Source organism: Calonectris borealis, chromosome 2, assembly GCF_964195595.1.
Source record: "Calonectris borealis chromosome 2, bCalBor7.hap1.2, whole genome shotgun sequence".
NCBI lineage: Eukaryota > Metazoa > Chordata > Aves > Procellariiformes > Procellariidae > Calonectris > Calonectris borealis.
In genome coordinates this window covers 127,409,342-127,431,604 of record NC_134313.1, presented here as the reverse complement: position 1 = coordinate 127,431,604, position 22,263 = coordinate 127,409,342, and the positions used below count along the sequence as shown (strand labels likewise).

Sequence of the window (22,263 nt, the reverse complement as noted above, 5' to 3'; positions counted from 1 at the left end):
GTTCGCCCGTTGAGAAGGAATGCCTAGACATTCGACGTGAGTATTTCTTCACTGAAATCGAGGGGAATTTTTAACAGGTATACCTTCTGTATATTTTTATATATATATATGTTTCTCTGTGTGTGTGAACTAATAGTAAGCATAATCTGTAATTAAGTTGTGATTGTAGTAGACTTACTAACCTATTTTGCAAATATTGAATAGTTAATGATTAGGCGTTACTAAAGTTTGTTAATGATTAGTTGATAATTAAGTGTTGCTAAATTGTGAATGAAACCTAGACTGTCCCTGAAATATAAACCCTTAGATGATTTTCCCTTGTATGTTTCACCCATGTAATAAGTAATAGAGTGAACCTTGCCATTGAATTCTATTAGGTCGCACCTTTATAAATCTCTATTAAAATCACTTTCTGCTAGTTTCTTTGACGGTGATTCTTTAAGCGGCCTCTAAACCACTCACTCGCGACAGAGTAACATAACTAAAGGCAGTTTAACTCTAAATGATTAAACCCACAAAAATTATTCAAGTATCAGCAAATAATTTATTTTTACCTCTCCGCTCTTTCATTCAAAACAGACTCTTCCATAATGTCCATTTTAAATAAGACCCTGATAAGCCTAGGAATGCATCTCAAGCAGAAAATACAGTCACTTATGGTGAGAGAGGAAACAGAAGGAAAGACTACTGGCTGCTCTGCTTGCAGATGACTCAAACATGAACCTCTTGTTCATTTAGAAAGCATCAATGCCCCTTTATAGCATTTCTTAATCAGATGTCTATCCTATTTCTGATTCTAATTATTTTCTTTATTTCAATTATGCTAGAAGAGTATTACAAATATTCAGCCTCCCACTTGTTAGTCAATTCTTGACGTGGCTGTTCTTTCAGTCGGATGCCTAGCATACCTCATGCTGCCTCCAGTAATTCTTAAGCTGCAGCTGGCCTGCCATTCCTTGAAGGATACAGTGAATCTACTACCGCACAAAATAGGAAAAGGTGAAAAGAGGAAAGCAGACCCTTAAAAATCCAATATTAACATTTCTCTAATGAGACATGGCCACTAATAATGTCTACATAGAGTCAAAGAACTCTATTCTGTTACAGTGGCATGTGCTGTCACTTATTCTACCATTAAAGTTATCGTAACAACAAAATCATCGTTCTGCGCAAAAACTCAGCTGTGGAAAAAAAAACCCAAGAAATAGTATAAAAGACATGGAAGAAACCAAGGAAAGACTAAGGGAGTTGTAGCAATCCTTGACAGAGCTTTGAAATCTGGCTACTATGAAAAAACAAGCAACTGAACAAAGGCCACATCAGAAACTAAAGCCCAAGACCCAAGTGAAAACAGAAAATAGCTTTAAGTGACCACCAAAGACATGGTAAAACAGCAAACGTCCTATTAAGGAAACATCAAAGACAGCAAGATGACATATAATGGCACTAGAAATTGAAACAGCACACCATATACTGAGCAGCAAAGTAAAACAGAACAAGAAATAGTAAAGATTTAGAAACAGTAAGGATCTGCCAAGATACCAATATGGCTGACATTAAGATAGAATAGAATGGGAAAAAAAAAAACAGAAAAAAAACCACCAAAAGTATTCCAAGTTTCCGCAGTTCAGGTGTCAAAGTAACACAGTTCATCTAGATGTAGCTCATTTGACATTACTTGAAAAAAAATTAAAACAGAATAATTCTAGCAAACAATTACCAGTAAAATTGGACTAAAAGACATTTACAAGCTCATAATATATAATAATTTCATCATAGTTTGATGAAATGACTAATCTTATTCTAATAAAAAGTGTTTATTCTTTATTATTATCTGTTCCAAAGGGATTATAAATTAAAAGTCTTAAGCCATTGAGGGAAAAAAACATAATAATTAATATACATTAAAATAATTGTTATACAAGTTCTACAGAAAGAATTATTTTCAAGAAGTACATTGCTGGTTTATAATCTGTTATGTTGGTAGAATAGTACTTTCTTTTTTTTCAGACAGCATTCTAAATTCATCACGGAGTCTATAAAATTATTACATACTATACTTCTAATTTTATATTTTTTTCAAGCATTAAAGTAACTCTTTAGAAGCTAGATCAACTAGTTAGAAAACAAGTATAGAAAATAACCTGTATGTTTTCACACTCCCTTTCATCAAGAAAATCTATGCTATGACTTTAAGTTACTTCTAAGAGTAAAACAATTCTTTTCTTAGGATAGAAAAAAACATCTGTATGAATTAGTCCATGTCACTTCCAAAGTGGCCTGCTTTCTTTTAGTCCAAGATTTTTTTGCATTCTCTCCTCTCTAGTATTAATTTATGTCGTATGGTGGGGACTTCCATCATTTCCATTGAAACATTTTTCCAGAGATAAATAGAGATATCTTCACGCTTTCTTACTTTGTTTCACATCATTTCCAGTTTTACTCCCATGTATAATGCTATGTAATACTGGATGTGGTACTAAGTACATTTCAAATGTGAGGTGACAACTGTTATTTAGTCACACTTGTTACTTAATAAAAATTATATAAAGTTAAACCATTTGGTCTTCTTTTTATAAGTCAATCTCTGTCAACTACTTATAATGTTCTTCCTTGAAGTTCATCCAACTTATCCTTTTAGTAATGGTATGTCCATAATGAAACATAATATTCTATGCAGAGTTGCACTGTGGCATACAGATAGAGACAGTAAAATCTGCCTGTCCTCAGCTATGCTCTCCCTGTGGATTCCATCTCCAATTGCATTGGACTTTTTGCTGACACGTGTTATTATAAACCTATTCCTAAACTACCACCACATTATCACAATTACTTTTCATTGCTATGTTTCATTCGCAGAGTGAATACTAGTATTAATCAACTTTCAGAAGATCCTCTGATAAAAATGGTGTATTAATATACTGAAAGGATTATTTAACTTCTGTTACCTTTCTAATGAAATCAGCAAATCCTCTCCAGGAGCCAGCTGTTCCATGAACAGCAAAACTAAAGCAAGATCAGTTTTTCACTAGTTTTCTACTCTCCCTCACCCCACAGTACCATCAGTTTCTTATTCTCTTGGTTATCTAAACACACCAAACTACTGTCACATGACAGCATGAACTGCCACTTATTTGGAAGGTAACACTTCAGCTGAGCTTAAACACTTTTCTCACCGAAAAGATTAAACTGTTTCTCTACTCGCTATCCATCACCAATTTTTCACAAACATTGAAAGAACCTAAACTCTTAAATTTGGTTGAAATTGGTGAAATGGTTCAGAGGCTATTTTTGGAGGAAGAAAGAACTGCTGAAAAACTGGTAATCAGTTTGATCATATAGCATCATAAAGCTGGTTAAAAATTAAGTACATATGAAAGTACAACACACTCCCCCATCTTAAATTACCCTTTCCAACACAAAAATGCTTTAAGGAAGTGAAAATATTATCATGTCACCAGAATAACCAATGAGAAAAAACAGCTACTGCAGATCTCTGCATGAAATCGTATCACAATATTGATTTATGCAGTGCTCTTACAAGATATGGCTATAAATAGAAGCAGTGACCAATACTAGAAAAGAAATTTGGGTAACATACATAGTATGTAGACTGACTGTGTAGTCCATAAACAAATTAAGATCAAGGAATATTTTCTCCTCCATGGCAGAGATGATGAGTGACACAAGTAAAATAGTACCTCTAATTTCCACAAAAATTAGTTTCCTCAAAACACCACAAAGAGGAAAAACCTCAACTTTAGCACAAAAAGCCAAAGCTTACATTACATTGTTCTGTGTATCAGTTTTCCAACATTTTAGAAAAATTATGTTTCAGAAAGATCAAGTTAGTTCGCCAACTAACGTAGAACATTCTCACCTACTTCTTAATGATACCTGAGGGGTCTGCTCTTCTTCACAGTTTCCCCAACAGCTTTTCAAGACCAATCAAGTTCTCAAGGAATTATGATGGTATTCGCTATTCCATCCCAATCTCAAAATTTACTTCATTTCCCAGAGTTTTTCTAAAATTTCTGTATACATATACAATTACAAAAGCAGTTATCGTAACCATTACTTTCCTAACTTTTATTTATATCCTTTTTGTGAAACAAAGAAATGGTATGTATACATGAAAGGACACATCAGTCTCTATAACCATGTACAATTTGCTGTGTCTTTTCTGGGAAGTCCTCCGAGACAGCAGGATAATAAAGACTCTGTCACCACTAACTTGGAGCAGATTGTTTCTGGTGACTTATGAGCTGGAAAAAGACTTCGGAATTCATTATCAATTCCCTTACGCAGTCTTTTCCACAATTTTTAATGTATTAAGTGTAAACACATCCATTTAATACATTTGGTATTCTAAACATACACATTGCTAGATTTTTTAATTCAAGGACATAACCAATTAAAAGGAATTTAATTTGTATGATAGTAGAATAAAACCTAGTACAAAGTAGAATTAAAAACCATCAGAATTACAAAGCACAATTGTATAAGCCCCTCACTAAATATAAAACAGTATCTACTGTTACTTTATTATGACACAGTTTTTAAAAAATTGCATTAGCAAATTGATGCAGTCAACCCCAAACCCAAACATATTTGGTACATACAGTGATATGTTTTTATCTTAACCACTCTGCATAATGCTGCATAGCCAAATTTAAACAATAAGCATCAGACACTACTTTTGACATTTATTATTTTGTTTCTGTACTATATTGTCTGCTCCAAGAAGGGTGGGTTGCAACTCAAACTACCCAGACCTATTATTCTGTCAATTCAGAAGAAGGCGATTTCTGCCACTCTAAAATGACAATGCTGTCTCACAGCTCTTTCTCTTCCTCATTTCCTTTTTTTTGTACAGGAACTAATACTGCTGCTCTTGGTAGATATGCATTCCCAATATTTTGATTATTTTATAGCCCTTCACATCTACTAAAATCATACCAAAAAAAAACCAAACACAAAAAAAAATCTAGTCCAAGCACTGATTAAGTCTACAGGCTCTGACTTCTGCTTCATGACTTGTGTTAAAACACTCAAATCAGTTCACCTCATTCCTTGCGAACAGGATTCCATATCAAAAAGCCCACTATCACACACAGTACTAGCCAAGTACCTTGAAGGCGGCATCCAGAGCATTCAGCTGTTTGCAAAGCCTTTTTAACATTCTTAAATTATTATGACATTGGGAAGACTTTAATGCTTTAGCCTGTCATTTTAAATATTACTCAAGCACACATTTTAAATACAGAGACATCAGTACTGTATCTTTGTTCTCTTTTCTGACTGCAGACAGGCAAGGATCGCTGCTTCCATGATTTTGCCTGTGGAATAGAACTGACAAGAGATGTCCCAAAAGACCACTTACTGAGAGACTGCAACATGTAAGTGATGTTTTATCTTCTTGCCTACATCTACATAACTGGACAAAGAGGTAGAAAAAGAACTGCCAAAGTTCTAGCTCTGATGTGAACTTCCATATACAAAGACAGAATATAAGAATAAAAAATGTGGTATAAGCAAACATTAAAAAAAAAAAGAATATATTTAAATCTAAAGAACACTACTCTCAAATAAAAATTTCCTATAAAATGTGAAAAGACCCAAAGACATCAGCGACAGAATCTAAAAGGAAAAAAAAAAAAGAAGTGAATGTAGATAGGATAAGAAAACTACAACTCTGTGACCCTGAAGGCCACTGGGGCATGGTTTGGAACCTGACACTTCTAAAGATTGATCTAACCTGCAGACACTTTACCTGTAACTGTTGTTTACAAGAGCACAATAAATTTCCATCAACAGCTTCTCTGCCCAGTTATAACTGAACAAAACAAATCAATTATTTCAGAGGAGCTGAAAAAGATGGCACGTAACTAATTACACCAAACTCTTATTGCACTTAACTCCCCAAACTATCACTCGCAGATTGTGCATCTGTGGAGGGTTGATCCAGGCTGGACACCAGGTGCCCACCAAAGCCACTCTATCACTCCCCCGCCTCAGCTGGACAGGGGAGAGAAAATACAATGAAAGGCTTGTGGGTTGAGATAAGGACAGGAAGCGATCACTTACCAATTACCATCACAGGCAAAACAGACTCGACTTGGGGAAAATTAACTTAATTTATTGCCAATCAAATCAGGGTAGAGTAATGAGAAAATAAAACCAAATCTTAAAATACCTTCCCCCCACCCCTCCCTTCTTCCTGGGCTCAACTTCACTCCCTAATTCTCTACCTCCTTCCCCTGAGCGGCGCAGGAGGACGGGGAATGGGGGTTGTGGTCAGTTCATCACATGTTGACTCTGCCGCTCCTTCCTCCTCAGGGTTGGGACTCCACACGCTTCCCCTGCTCCAGCATGGGGCCCTTCCCATGGGACACTGTCCTCCACAAACTTCTCCATCGAGTCCTTCCCATGGGCTGCAGTTCTTCACAAACTGCTCCAGTGTGGGTTCTTTCCACAGAGTGCAGTCCTTTAGGAGCAGACTGCTCCAGCCTGGGTCCCCCACGGGGTCACAAGTCCTGCCAGCATGGGCTTCTCTCTCTCCATAGGTCCACAGGTCCTGCCCTCCACAAGGTCACAGCTTCCTTCAGGCACCCACCTGCTCGGTGTGGGGTCCTCCACGGGCTGCAGGTGGATACCTGCTCCACCATTAACCTCCATGGGCTGCAGCGGGACAGCCTGCCTCACCGTGGTCTTCACCACGGGCTGCAGGGGAATCTCTGCTCTGGCACCTGGAGCACCTCCTCCCCCTCCTTCTTCACTGACCTTGGTGTCTGCAGGGCTGTTTCTCTCACAGATTCTCACTCCTCTCTCTGGATGCAGTTGCTGTTGTGCAGCAACTTTCTCTCCTTCTTATTATGTTATCCCAGAGGTGCTACCACCATCACTGATGGGCTCGGCCTTGGCCAGCAGCAAGTCCGTCTTGGAGCCAGCTGGCATTGGCTTTATTGGACGTAGGGAAGCTTCTAGCAGCTTCTCACAGCAGCCACACCTGTAGACCCCCCACTACCAAAACCTTATCAGCAAACCAAATACAGCATCACTCACAGACTGTTGTAAGCTTCAGGATATTTGGGGAACCAATTAAGGCAGCTTTGCAATCACCTTACTTTTGCTCACTAAGAAACAGCATATGCATTAGTTTTCAAGGTATGGGAATCAAATATTTAACACATTACAAGGACCCACTCTTGAAGCCATTTTAGGATTTAGCGATTTCTAGGGATTAAGTGTCAATCATTATCATTCTGGCACTAGGAAATCACAAGTAGCAATTTCAAAGATGGCAACATGAATTATATTCAATTGCCGAACGCCTGAGTTCTTGACTTTCCCTCTTAATTCGGAAGAGCCACCAGTAGCTCCCCTGATAGCTTGGAACCTTTAATTACTTATTACAAGCACGCAGGCCAAGCATTCTGGCAGGTATATGGCCATCACATGTGGTTACCACAGCAGAAAAGAAGATTGAAGAAGACTGAGATCAAAAAGACCTGTAAACTTCTACAAAAGCCAGTGGAGCGGTCTTAGAAGAAATTCAGGATGAAACTACTTCCAGTTTTACTTGGGATATAATGTTCTGTTAGGTTTTTCTCCTTATTGGCAGGGATTTTGTAAATTAAAAGTTCTGATGAAAACAGAAAACAATGTTAAGAGTATAGACTGTGCAACATTTCTCGTTTGTTTATGTGTCATTCATTGTAGTTTTCTTTTTCTATTCCTTACGCCAAATAAACTTCGCTTTATTTACAGGAGCTAGAATTGGCAATTTATAGTAGCGGGAACAAGAGCACCAGAAAGTCCCTAAAAGAAGAAAACCAACTTCTAACCTTAGAAAGCTGGACACTAATGAAAAGCAACAGAGTGACTCTAACAAGAGGGAACAGCAGCTGTATGTAAAACGGTGTTGCAAAGAAGGTGGAATGAGAAATATTTGGATATCCAAGGCTTCAGCTGAACATATTGTAAACATATTTCCTTAATAAAGCAGTAGTTAGGGTAGGCAAAGCTTAACCATTAATTTTGCAAGCAAAGAGAGAGATCCAGAACTGTGTAACAGATTAGCAATTCCTTAACTGATTTCTGATGTTAGCATTTCAATCAACAGAAATTCTCAGCTTAAATGGCAGGCCCAGAACACATCAGCTGCTATTAGATGAATACTGAGCTTGTGCTTTCCACAGTTTAGATTTTTACCCAGATCACATTTGCTCCCTTTTGTTCGCAATACCGTAATCTCAATTAACAGGCATGTTTGTTATTTATACATTATGTAACACAAAAATCAATACTTTGTCCTGCCCACAATTACTTTAGTTTGAGAGAATCTGACATGCATATAATACTCTCAATTACATACACTGTTTACACATTGAGGGGAACCTTTTGGGTAGGAAATGCTTTCTATTCCATGCTTTTGAGAAAACAAAACAGAAGTCAGTAGTAACCTAGGAACTTAGGTAGCTATGTTGGTACTGCAATTTAACACAATATGGTTCCTCACTTTGGCTTGCTCACAAATGGAATGCCAAAGGAAACTGCAGCTCATTCAGCAGCCTGAATAATGTATTTTCTAAGGCAAAATTTTAGAGCAGTCATTTATGTGTTTACTAAGCTTAAATTGCAAACAATGTGTGTCATGCTTTTCCACCATTGAAAATTTCAAACTCCAGAAAATATTTTTTCAGTTCAATTATTAAAACCAAATGCCTACTGATCCAAACCAAATCCACTAGCACCAATTTCAAATATTTTTCAGAAGGTAAGTTGTCCACATGTACAATGTAACTGACCATTGAAGTCACAATTACATTAAAAGCCATTAAAATTAATTTATTGTTTACATACATCGTTTTATAACTTGAAAACACATTTCTTTATCTATAAGAATATAGATAGGTGAATAAGTTACTACACAACCACAGTTACTTCATTTTTGCACCAACTTAACCCACAGTAGCTGCCATATGCAAGGATAGGCAACAGCAAAATAGGCAGGCAACCAACTACTGCAGAGTAGCTGTGGTGGGTAACTTGCACCTTGTTCCTTACTCCATTGTAACTTGCCTGTCTGCTCCCAAAAAGTAACCGTGAAGATGGAAGTCACTGGACTGAATGTTGTATACAGGAGTACTTACCATGAGTATAGAATGGTTCCCACTACTGATGCAAGTTTGCTGTTTTCTTGCTTTTGCTTTGCAAGCCCAAAGTCAGCTACAATAAAGAAAAAAATATTCACATGTCAATAACCACCCTCTGCATGACAATCAGTGCTGGTTCACAACAGCTGAAAAGTTGGGGGAGGGTGGAAGGGAGGTTTGGGGTTTTTTTATCTTTTACATTTTGCAGTACTGAACCATACTGTCTTCCTGTCTCCACATTAATCAACAACTTACGTTTGAATCAGGACTACCAGCTTTAAAAATACTACAAACACACCTCTGATGCTTTCAATCCAATACTCTGATTGGATTGAAAAAACCTGACCAGTTTCAGGTTTTTTAATATATTAATATATTCCGATCAACTGCATGAAAATGGTAAGTATCTGATAAGCAGTGATCTAATGCCCAGATTATTGGAAAAAAAAATGTAATGAAGTCAGTAATTATTTCGCTTTCCCTCAAATTATGATAGCTGGGAAGGGCGGACTTTCTCAGAAATTTAATTTCAAAGGAATACGGGGGGTTTAATATCTGAATAGTTCATGTTCAAAGATTGCCTTTGGTAAGAAATAATGGTGAATCTCAGCATTACCTTGTGACAAAAGCTTTAGATTTAGATGATCATGCAATTATGTTAATATAAGTGCCTTTTGTGTAATTATCAGGTAGTCTTTCACAAAATTGTCACACACAGTCTTTAGAGAAGATATTTTTAATCTAAGTTCCATGCAAACAGTTCATGTTTGTTTTTTTCAATTCAATACTCTACTGCTGCCTCAACGCAACAGTGCAGCTAAGATACATTGTACTTTGCTAAATCCAAGCACAGAGAGCAAGAGAAAATCATTGTACTTGTTAAAGTCTGTTAATATATTTTGTATTGTAATACTACTTCAGAATTGGGAAGATTTGTGTGATAAATAATATTGTTTAAAATATTTTAAGGCTCCTGTTCTACTTGGACAGAGCCCATAGCATTCCTATTCCAATTGTTTTTACAGTGAGATAGTTTATAAACATTTTAGTTCCAAATGGTTATACTCATCAAAAAAAGCTGCAGATCAGGTAAGAAAAGTTAGTTTCTGTTGGCTCTTGCTCAGTACAAGCCTCAAGGGTCTGAAAAGGAGTAGATCTCTTATTCACAAAGGGCCTTTGATAAGAAAGCCAAATCTAGGTACCCAGGCCACAGATCACTTTTCTTTGAACAAAATGTTCAAAGGACTAGCTCTGCAGGGCTTGGAAAATATAAGTAGAAAGAATGCTAAATTAACAGGATCACTGAGAAGCCTCCCTTTTGCCCTTGAGTTAAAACAGTCCTCAGGCAGTTCACTCCAGGGAATATTAATCCCAAAAGGACCAGAGTTCTTTGCAATGTTGATACTTCCCTGAATTAATTGGGGTGAATCATTCTAAATTCCATCCTTTGGAATACTTCACATAATAGTCTATGAAGGAAGAGTATTAAGACATTACATCAATCAAGAAATTCAGTTCCTGGTGTTTGAAAGATTTAGGAAAGGGAAGAGGAGAGCTGGATATCTCTGTTCTGGAAGAAGTAGTCTATTTTAATACAACATTAGTGACTATGTGGAAAAAAGAAAGCAAGGGAAAAATCAGCCAGATGGAGTAAATATATTCTCTTCCTTTTAGGCTCAGGTCCTCAGAAACAGAGGGAAAAAATGCGTTTCACAGGCAATAACTTCTTCCAAATTCTGCTAAACCGTCTTGACACCAGCTCGAAGCCTCTAAATACAGCTGGTGCTGCCAGAGCTAAGGAATGTAAAGCACAGTACAATCAGCTTTACATTAAACATAAATGCTTTTTCTTAGCTTTTTCAAGCCCATAATACAGAATTGAATGGAACGGAACTGGCAAATGTTGAAATGTATCAAGCTAGTGAAATTGCTTCTTTTAATTTATTTAGGCATCTGTCTGCAGCTTATAAATTGGTCTACAACTTTTAATACTCCAGGATTCTTTATTTGGTACTTGATGCCGAAAGTTGCTACAATAACTAACAAACAAATGAAATCATTTCTGAGAACTGCGAGAGGCCTGCCTCCCCTACCATTAAATGAACACATGACCAAATATAAAGATGACCCCAACTAAGTGGTATTCATTGTTTCAGCTGTGAACTGAGGCTTGATTAATGAGGACTCATTGCGACAATTCATATTTGGTAATGCCCTCAAACAGCTTCACACCATAGCAGCATGTCTTTTAGAAGCTGGAACGGAATTGTGAGAGCAAGGTAACTCAATACTTGCTCAACTTCTTATGAACTTTACTGTGTCAGCATTTAGCACAGAGACCTACATAAATCTTTGACCTGATGTAGTGATTCTTATATTATGATCTCATTGGTCACTCCTCAAATTCAAAATCCTACTTATTAAAGAAAATATTCTTCCTGAGACATCTCGATTTACTACAATTAATTCATCCAGTGGTACACCAAGCATTAAGACATAGCTCTTAAGTACAGGAATGGGCCCTTCCTCATAAGCTAGACCTAACCAATTCACACCTATCTGTGTGAATGCAGATGCATCTGATCACAAATGTCACCAATTTCAGAATTAAATACAAAACTTACAGCTTCCAAATATTTTCTTACAGTTTCCATTCTCACACAAAAAAGCAACCTACCAATTAACAGAAGTGTTGTGAGTACTTGCTGAAAGGAACTATATCAGTGCTGACAATACCATGATAAATATCAGTAGAACAAAGGTGCCAGAGAAAAATGGAAAAGAAAAGCCCTTAGAGAATCATACCGAGAAGGCCAGTGAAAGCTTTGTAAACCAGTAAGTTAGATGAACCAAAACAAAGGCTGGTAAGAGCAAAGGCAAAGAGACAGCATAAAACAGGAGGAAGGGAGAGGGCAGGCAGGTCATCCAGCCACCGCCAATAACAGGATGCAGAAATGCATGCTGCATCAGTCCATCCAAAGGGGAAATTATAAACCCATCTTAGATTCAGAGCAAGATTCTACGAGAAAGATGAGCTAGTAACCCTCTGCCATAAAAAAAGACCAGTCCTGCCCCTCTTTTGCAGAAAAGTGGAAGTCTTTAGAGACTTTGCAGTCTCTGGAAACCAGCTCATATGGCACTTGGGTCTTGATGAGTTTAGGTTACCCTTTTTCTAGGCTAGTTTCATGCTGCTTTAATACAGCCCCAGACCTGATACTGCAGTCCTAAAATCATTGAACTGTCTACCACTTCAGAGGATTCTTGTTGCCCTCTGTAGTCTTGCAATGCAAGAATAAAATTGGCATTAGAGAGGCAACTCCCTCATCCCCACAAAATAACAAACCCCCTCATTTTGACTGTTAGATTGTCCCACCTTCCTGAAAAGTAAGATTACCCCTTTTGGACTAAAAATAAAACAAACAATCGTTATTTTGTAGTACAGCTGAAGAAAAACCAAAATGCTAGTAGGTGACACATTTCCATGAGGAAGCACTCTTGCAGCTTTAATGGCACTAGCTGAAAGATCCATTTACCTCCCCAAAAAGAGAGTTGCCTGTTGCTGCAAAATAGTAGTTGTTTTCACCAGCACATGTCATTTTGGAAATATGATACTTTTTCCAGTTTTAAACAATACTTTAAATTTTTCAGGTTCATGTGAATTACATGCATATCACCACTACAATTTATTGTACCGTCCTAATACATGACAGTTTGTAAACTGAGGGGAATGGTAGGTAGGTACACCAATCTAGCAAACAAGTTTTATAAAATAAAATTTCCATGGTAATAGTTTTTGGTGCTTTGTCTACTGTGCAATCTCAACTGACATAATTTCTTTACAGCTAATTTCTCTAATGGTTGGAAGCTTGACAACCTTCATTGAAGATGAAGATTATTTTTAAGTCTGTTCAGAGACAATAAAAAAAAACTAACAAACTTTCACCATTAGATGGATCTTTATAAACTACGACTAGACAGGCAATTTCACCAACAATTCATTACCAATAGTCATATTTCTCCATGGTATTATTATATATGACTAGATTTTGTACTGTGATTGTAAACATTAAGCCTTGAGGGTTTTTTCCTCTGTATATCAGGAATCCAGAAAACTAAACGGTTTTGAGGTTTTTTTTTAATTCGTTAAAAGATAGTCAACCAACCATGCAAGACAGTCCTCAAATAGGAAGAAAAATTAACACAAAATGATACAGTCATAATCCTTTAGATTCTGAAACACCCTTCTTCATTTGTTTTCACTTGTTTACATTGTGCTTAGGATAGCAGAGTAAGTGATAATGAAGTAAGATTGTTTTAGAAAACATTAACATGCTGGGGAAGAGGACATGAAGGGAAGAGAGAACTATGAAAAAATGAGTAGGCTGACTTCACTAGTATCTTAACCTCCTACAGAATGATCTCTTTCATAATAGCTGAATTACAAAAACTTTCTAAATCTTAGCAGTCTCTTTAAATGAGCATTTTAGGTACGTGCAATGTTTTTTTCTCCTTTTATTGACAGAAACTGTTTTTTCATTTGCCATTTTATTTCCCAAAGATTTCACCTAGTAGATTGATCTTCTACAGTAAAAACAACAGGAAAATTTTCCAGATGTTACACCTTAACAACAGTGATCTCATATTTGCACATTTGTTGCCTTAATTTATATTTGAACCCTATTTGAAAATGCCATTAATTTTTCCTAAAATCAAATATGCACACAGACCAAAAGAAAGCAAAAAAGGAGGATGAATGGAGTATCAAATTCATGACATATGTGAACTTCAGACCTACTCAGGTCAGATTTTCACTGTATCCTCATTGAACAGTTTCTTCTTCTACCCTGAAAGGCTCAGGATGAGACAAAATCATTTTGTTTCTCTTCAGCAAGTTTGCAACTGTAATGAAGAAAGTTTATCAGCAACTTACTGAGTTACAGTGATCTGGAAGATAAAAATAGAACTTTAATTTTATTTTCCATAAAAGCATACCCTAAAATCAAGATAATCTGCAATTTAATCAACAGTAGTACATACTTATTCTACTCTCTTCCATCAATAGAATGGGAACAGAATTAATTTCTCATCGTTCCCAAATACACCTTTCTAACTCTTCTATCATTCTCCTTTCTGTGTGCTAATATCAATGCTTCATAAACGCAGTCTACTACCTGTCAGTTTTGTGAAGCTTGTAACTTCTGCACTAAAAACTTTAGCATTGGTCCACATCTAGAACTGAGATTTGAGGAGAGATGCGACTGTGCTATTAATCCATCAATAGTGTCCAGTACTACAAGCATTTCCTTGAATCTTGATATGAAGGGTAGCAATTCTGATGATGAAAACTGGTTAAATGAGCCATATAATCTGCAAAAAAACTAGCACTGATCAAAGTGAATCTGAAAACTAACACACAACAGACACTAGTTATATCTACTTTATCTCACAGCCACTGCTTCTCTGGGCATGGCACAGAATGAGGAGGCAATGTGTCTTTTAAAAAGTGCACTCAACAAGCAAGTATTCTAAATTACAAAATTAACAGGTAGCTTTCTTCCAGCATACAGCAACTATTTGAACTTTTCAAGACTCATTCGCTTCACCGTTCTGACAGTTCATGGCTGCTTCCTATGATTAGAAGTATATCAGACAGGTGAGTTGCCTCAAAACTAGTATTCTGCTGCTATATAAACCTAGGTTTCAGTTCCATACAGATCCTTTCTGCTACTATTGTATCATGTGTACTAAACATTTAACAGACCATGCCACCAAAAAGAGCGTGTGGAACCCTTCACAACTCTCCTTGATATCAGACCTGAAAGATGTCAAAGTGACTCCACATGGCCCTCTTTGACCATCAAGATCTAAACCTTACTGCAACTAGATGACATTGAGGAAAAGTGATGATATACAGTCTTCTGTTTTGTCCTACAAACAGATGCAGCTATGGAGCTCTAGACAGAAATATGCTGTGCTAGAAACAAAATGCAGCTGCAGTAAAAAATACCTGTAATAAGAGCAGTCACATTTTAAATTCGGAAAAATGTAACTTCTCAGTCTTATATGAAAAAGCTGGGCAAATTAAACTGAAAGCCACAGATAATATTGGTTCAATGAATCTCTAAAACCCTATACAAAACAGTTTTCATTCAGGTTGTGCCTAAAATTCTACTGTTTTTTTTGTGTCAGAAATTATAAATCAGACATTCAACCTGATCAGAGATGTCCAATTTCAGTAACACTTTTCTACCAATTTAGAAGGAGAAGTTTTATGAAATTGCAGATTAGCATGATTTAATATTTGTATTTTCATAGCATTTGTAGCTCAACCAATTATGATTAAATGCTGTACCAACATATAAGAGATGGTAGTTATGGTCCCCTTCCTATCAAATTTATGTCAGAGATGAAACAGAACAAATGAGTAGGCTGGGCAGTTCCAGAGACTACATAACAATAGCATGCTTAAAGTTCTCTACAGTCAGAAACAGAGATTTTATATCACCACTAGCCTGGCTAGGATCAGATTGTAAATGTCTGTTTCCATTTGCAACAACAAATGACTTAAAAGAGCCTGAAAAAGCTTGGGATAATTCAGATTTAATTGATATGTGTAAAAGATGTCACAGGAAATGCAAAGTAAGTTATATAATCTTCACATTAGAATGAAGCACCTCCTGGGCTTAGGACTTTCATTTGTATATTGCATAAGTTCAAAAACAAAACAATAAACAAAGACCTGGATAAGGATAGTGTCTGATCACACTCAATATTTAAGAAAAAGAAAATACAGTGTGAATATACAGATTAAAAATTCTTCCCACTATTACATCAGGTATTCTTTTTTCAGTAAAACCTATAGAGATGATATTCAGAGACCATTTCTAGAAAAGGCCCCTCATAGCTTAATATTACATTGTACCAGGCCGGTAGCAGAGTTCTTTGCCTGTATGAATTCTAGTTTTCAGCCACCTTTCACCATAGGTTCCTGCCTACCAAGTTCTGCTGGAATTGTTCTACAAGGGCCACCTGTGTGTAGCAATTTCTCCATGACTTCAGGACAAGGAAGCGTAATTCTTTAGCAGGTTTATTTTTTGCTGTGCTGACAGCAAGGTGGGAATGTCTCCCACACTATTTGGAACATGAGTGGCTCAGTTCTCACATGCATGGTGAGAAATGCCTACCTGTGAGTCCCAGAACTTTCTTGAAGTAGTTCATTGTTGGGGCTGCTGCATAGCCATGCACAGCACAGAATGAAAGTCAGCCTACAGAAGCACTTTGCTCCAGTGTATTGCTCACTTTATTCTTTTTTTTAATCAAAATCTACCATGAGAGTCCAAAACTAAGGCACCTCTCTAAAGACAACATATTTGAATAACGTTAGTTACAGAGGAATAAACTGTCTTTGTCAGTCTGCAGATTCTCATAGCAAAAGATTAACAAGAGTTACTATTTCCAGAAGGACTGATTGAGGAAAAGAAAAGAGAGCAGTATTATGAGATATACAAGCTTCTTTTATGAAGCAAAATGATTTGACCACCAGAGGCCATATCTCAATGACATAGTCACACAACACTGCTCCCACAGGAATATTACTCTAGTTAGATCGAGACAAGTTTTGCACAGTTTTGAGATTTGAAAGACTCCAGAAAATTGAACACTCTCTCTTCAGGATGACTGTGCAGCTTGTAAACATGGAACTACAGTTCTGAGTAGATCTTAGAGCAGACCTTCTCCTTTTATAAAAGCTGACAGGTTAAATTCACTGCAGAGGCAGATTTAAGGTTCCTCAATATTTGAGCAGACGCTTCCACCTTCACCTGACATCTTGCATTAACTTTCATCTAGAACCACTTGAAATTCTCAGATGGATAGTACTCTTATCCACAAATACTGTGAGATATAATTATCAAGATTGCAAATGCTCCAGTCTTTGGCATACATGGACTGTATGAGTTAGGCATAATACCACAGCATGCACCGATACAGTACATATTTACTATCACTGGAAAGAAAGTAAATTATTCTTAATTTCATTAAGGTTGTAAAACAACAAGGCTCAGTAAAATTCAGACGTAATAGATAAAACTTCTTCAGCACCCTCCGAAAATTCAATATACACTGGCACTAATTAAAGTACTAAATAAAGTAAGTGTTTGTTTAAATATTGCAATAATTTTGAACCAATCACTGTAGAAATGGTCAAAGTAAGTTTCAGTTTTTCCGATTTTCCTCAACTCCTGTAAACCTTTGACAGAAATAGAAATGCTTTTGAAGGGCAATTTTGAGCTTACATTTGAAAGTATATTTACACATCTATGTATCTAGGTTGGACCTGAAGTAAGGCAAAGGTGTTAAAACAAGACAAGAGTGCCCCTCAGTGGCAGTATATTGATATAAAATACAACTATATGATACTTTAAAATAATATTCTGAATATTTATTTTCATCACTCAGGGACAAATGCTCCATTAAATCACCTTCTTTCAAAATTATATCATTCCTAAGAATCAGAGCTTTTTAGCACATACAATTTAATAATGAATGAATTTAAGTACGTACATCATCAGGTATAAATATTTACTATAAAGTAACAGTTGCTAAATATATTTGCCTATTGTAGCTGAGTGTTTTGTGGTTGGGTGTGTGCATATGTCTACACTTCCGTGTTATTTTTAAAGAAGAGAGATTGGTTTTTGCACCAAGACTTCTCACAACAATTTTGCAGTATTCAAATTGTTTATTTAGTTCTGTAAGAAAGCATGCAGTAGTTCTCTGAGAACTTTAAAAACTACAGTATCTGAATTGCCTTTAAGGCTTGCTGTGTGTACCAGATTGTATTAATTCACTGAAAGAGTAAAACTTTGTCATACTTTGGAGTACTGTTCACACATATACTGCTTTCAAAGCCTATCCTGAAACCTGCCTAGGCTTCTTCCTCCACACTGTGGAGATTATAGAAGTATACATCAAGAATATTCACTACTACAGGCTTAGACAAATAGTACCTCACTGCAGCTGATCACTGGGAACAACTGATGGGTACTAAACAATTGCAACCGGAGTAGAACAGACAGCTGTTGTACTTTATACATTCATTAGCACTTGTTATCTAATCTGGTTATCTCGATATTCTTGCTGATTTAAATAAAAACACGCTTTGAAGCATAACTATAGTTCAATTTTTTAGGGCTAAATCATCTCCTCTGTCATATTTGACATACATAGTTGCAAAAAATATAGTCATGGCTGATGACACCTGGTGGCAATGATCACAAAATCTGCATTAGCAATCATTTTACACAACAGTATAATAATTTATATATTATTCCAAGTATGGTGACCAACACCCGGGAATCTGAAACCTTCTGAGAGTTTCAGTAAAGAAATTCTACTCACGTACATCATGGGAAATTCTCTTCAAGTAAAGTAGTTCTACTTACTAATTGTAACTTTGTCTTTATCCCCCAGCATGACATTGTTTGGAGTGAGATCTCGATGAACAATCCTTTTGTCTTTATGCAAATAACGAAGAGCTAGACAAAGCTTAAAAACAAACAGAAAGAGCCTTACAAAGATTCTTAACTACAACCTTAATAATGGCACAAAAAATTAAATTCATAATTGATATTAGTGCTTAACATAATAAGCATTACTTTGTCATTTATTAGCCTAACAAACATGAACGGTGCTACTAATTACATGCAGGAAAGTCCTGGTAACAAAAAAAATGGAGGCCCTTACTTGGATAAATATATGCCATATTCTTTCTTCTGTAAACTGTTGTTGCTTTTGCTTCAAAGAGTGAAAGTATTCTCCCAATGGCACTCCCTCTATGAGCTCCATGACTATGTACAATCTGTCATCTACATAAAAGAAAATGAATTAGTAGAACATTACATTTATACAGAAGGCATTTGAAAATAGAGTATCTGAGGTTAAAATATATTTTACAAGCCGTTATTTTTCACTTTTTAAAAATTTATTTGTACAGACAAATACATTTTAATCGTAGTTCTACTCCTTGTTATTCTATTTTTTCCGCAATTTATATCACAGCAGCATAAGGAATTCACTCAGTGGGTAGGTGTATGTAGCTAATTCTTTATAACAAAGAAAATTAAAGCAATATGGCTGAGCTATCTATATCATTCACTCTACTAGTCACTATAGCTTTTCTCCCCTCTTAGCGTTCCAGTTGTAAATGTTGGATCCTTAACTCTATAGGATGAGAATGATGCTTTCTACATGTTTACATTGCATCTAGTTTTACTGATAGATAAACAAATATAAATATTATTTCTCATCATTTTTTCAATTTTAAAGAAATATAAGCCTGTCTGAACTCAACAGTTCTTGAAGAAATCACTACCATTTATTGCTCAAATTTGATGCATTCCTTCCAAGCTGTAAGTGCTTTTATTATGTATTTCTATTTCTTCATTATGTACAATGTGGTAATTCTCTGCATTTATACTTACTTTCCAAGAATGTTCTATAATACCGTACAACATTTGGATGACAAAGCTACAATGAGGAAAGAAATTTGGATGTTTAGAATAGTTAAACTGATGGCACAGTATTTATAATATTTAGCTACACATTGGAAGGAAGGATTCCACAAGGATTCCACAAACTTGCTTACAAACTGCAGTGCAGTAGACCTTCACTGCTACCCCAAACACAGAGGTGTTGCACATTACTAGAGCAAACCAGGAGGAAAATACAGCATGATTCCTATCCACTCTGCCCTTAATAATTGAAAGAAAGTAAATGAAGTTTGAAGATGGGCAATTATGCCTGCATCAAAGTATTGGCTTTCTTAGCATAAGAACACTAATGATCAGTCTGGTTTTTTAATTTTCAATTACAAAAAAAGACTATCTTCTTACTGTATTTTAAACCCAAGAATTCATTAAATGGAACTCATGAGTTTTCTATCACAATCTTAATTTACAGAATCCCTGAAAAAAGTTCAAATACTGCCACCACAGAAAGTAAGAATCTTTACTATCAAGCATTTGCACTGCTGCTAACACCACAGGTAAGAAGGTTTTCAATATTGGCAGCATTCAGGTAAAAGGGGACAATATTGTACTGATCAGACAAAAATAGTAACAGCAGCTGCAAGCCCTGCTGTATGAGAACTCACAGTTAATAATGCTAACAGCAGAATGCCCATACTAAAGTCCATGAGACATACCTGCTCTTTGATGATGGTTAATTCAGAAACAATATTTTTCACACTCCTGTCTCTGTCTTTTTTGTCCTTTCCGAATGCTGGATTGTGTAAATTGACTTCTTTCATTGCCAGGAGATTTTGTCCATTATGTTTTCTAACCTATGAAAAAGATAAAACCCTTGTAAAATTAATATAGGATGGGGATAGAAAGGATATTATTATGGCTATCAGATTAGTTATCAAAGTCCAAATCTGTCTCACAAAAGCTAGAATCATAGCTTTTTCTGTGTATGATGTGATTAGTCAAAAGAACTGGAGCCCCACAATACAGGTTAGCAGTACACTGCTGAACTTGCCACAGTGTTTGAAGTAACACTGTGCCCAGTGTTGCTTTTCAGATAAAACAAGCTCGAATTTCTGTGGTTTTACACAGATTTGTTAGCCTTTGCAATAGACAGAAATGCTGTTTGTGGAAAGGAATTAAAAGAAAGTAAAAGAGATACGCTGGTCAATCTTATAAATACAAGAGGGGACAAACAAAATCACAGTAAATACTAACAACAAGCCCAGATCCATAAAGGCCCTTTTGGACCTGCATTCCCCTACTGAAATTCAAAGGACGGTAGTGCCTAAAATAGGTATTAGACCCCCTTCATGAAGCCTCCCCTCACACCTGTAAATTAATATCAAAAGGGAAGTTTACCTTATATACACTTCCAAAAGCTCCACTGCCAAGGTGCTCTAAAATTGCGTAATTGCCTATATGTTTTGTAGGTGCCTTACTCTGATTCATGTTCTCAATACTTTCAGCAATTTGCTTCAATTCATCTTCCTGGTTATAAATTAAATGACAAGTAAAAAAATATAAAATATTTCATGCCTTTCTTGTGCTAAGAATACAGCTTCTTAAAGCTATGCAGGTTTTTACTTACCTTTAATAAATTTAGCTTTGATACCAACTCTTTATAAGCACTGATATCACGCACATAATGTCCAATATCAATGAAGATTTCAAACAAGTCAGTAGGGAAAAGTCTACAAAGGTTGAAATTTTGATTAAATTTTAGAAACAGTGTACACAGTAGCTATTAATCTACAGCAGAGACTTTTCAACATTTGTTGTTAAAACTTACTTGAGAACCTTCTAAATAATACACTTATTTTTTACTAATCTATTTAGATATTAACCCTCTAACATTACATACATAGGAGTTAAAGGATCTTTCAAAAGTCAGACTTCAGCCTCCATGGGTTGGGTATTAATATAAATGCCAGTTCTCCAAACAAATATAAGCCTCTTTAAAGTCAATGCACCTCCTGAGTTTCCAGTCATTTTCCTATTTTTTTCTAATAGTATTTTATGTTATGCTTGTCGTCACTTTATCTGAGTTCCTTCTTGTAATGCATTATGTGACTACTGACAGGCAGACCTCCTAGGCAGTGTAATTACTATCCCAATCCCACAAATCAAACTGTTACGTTTTACATGGGCTTTGTGGCCAACCTGGTGAAACTGTCATCTTACTAGTAAAAATGGGTAATTGATGAAAGACATTTTCTCCTTATTGATCCAAATCTTTCAGCAACACTTCTAAGTAAACCAGCTTGATACAGTCATTCCCATGTGAAGGATTGGAGGGCTCAGAGAAAACACTTACTGCTCCCAGTTACTTGCTACTATCCAGGCCTGTAACTTGCATCTGCTAATCTTCAGGATAAAAGTATGGTTTATCTCCAACAGTATTAAATCTGTCCTCAACATATTTAAAATGTTGATTCACGGGGGAGGAAGGAGCCCCTCAGAGCCAGATTCTCTGGCATGCATACAGTCAAAGTCCCCACACTGAAAATCTAAATCTTGTAGGCTGGCACTGATGCAGTGCAGGAATGGCTATTCGTAGCTGTAGACAGGACAGAAGTTGC

The 22,263-nt window shown here is 36.3% G+C and overlaps 1 protein-coding gene across 1 annotated transcript in view; it reads right to left on the bottom strand.

Moving 5' to 3' along the window:
* Positions 1-22,263, bottom strand: part of NEK10 (NIMA related kinase 10) — a 95,420-nt gene that overhangs the window by 52,228 nt on the left and 20,929 nt on the right. Inside the window, exons 16-22 of the mRNA XM_075143387.1 lie at positions 21,273-21,375; positions 21,044-21,172; positions 20,362-20,499; positions 19,640-19,685; positions 18,903-19,024; positions 18,602-18,704; positions 9,156-9,231 (exon numbers count right to left, since the gene is read on the bottom strand). Coding sequence (XP_074999488.1) covers positions 9,156-9,231; positions 18,602-18,704; positions 18,903-19,024; positions 19,640-19,685; positions 20,362-20,499; positions 21,044-21,172; positions 21,273-21,375 — 717 coding nt within the window. The remainder of the gene's footprint in view (positions 1-9,155; positions 9,232-18,601; positions 18,705-18,902; positions 19,025-19,639; positions 19,686-20,361; positions 20,500-21,043; positions 21,173-21,272; positions 21,376-22,263) is intronic.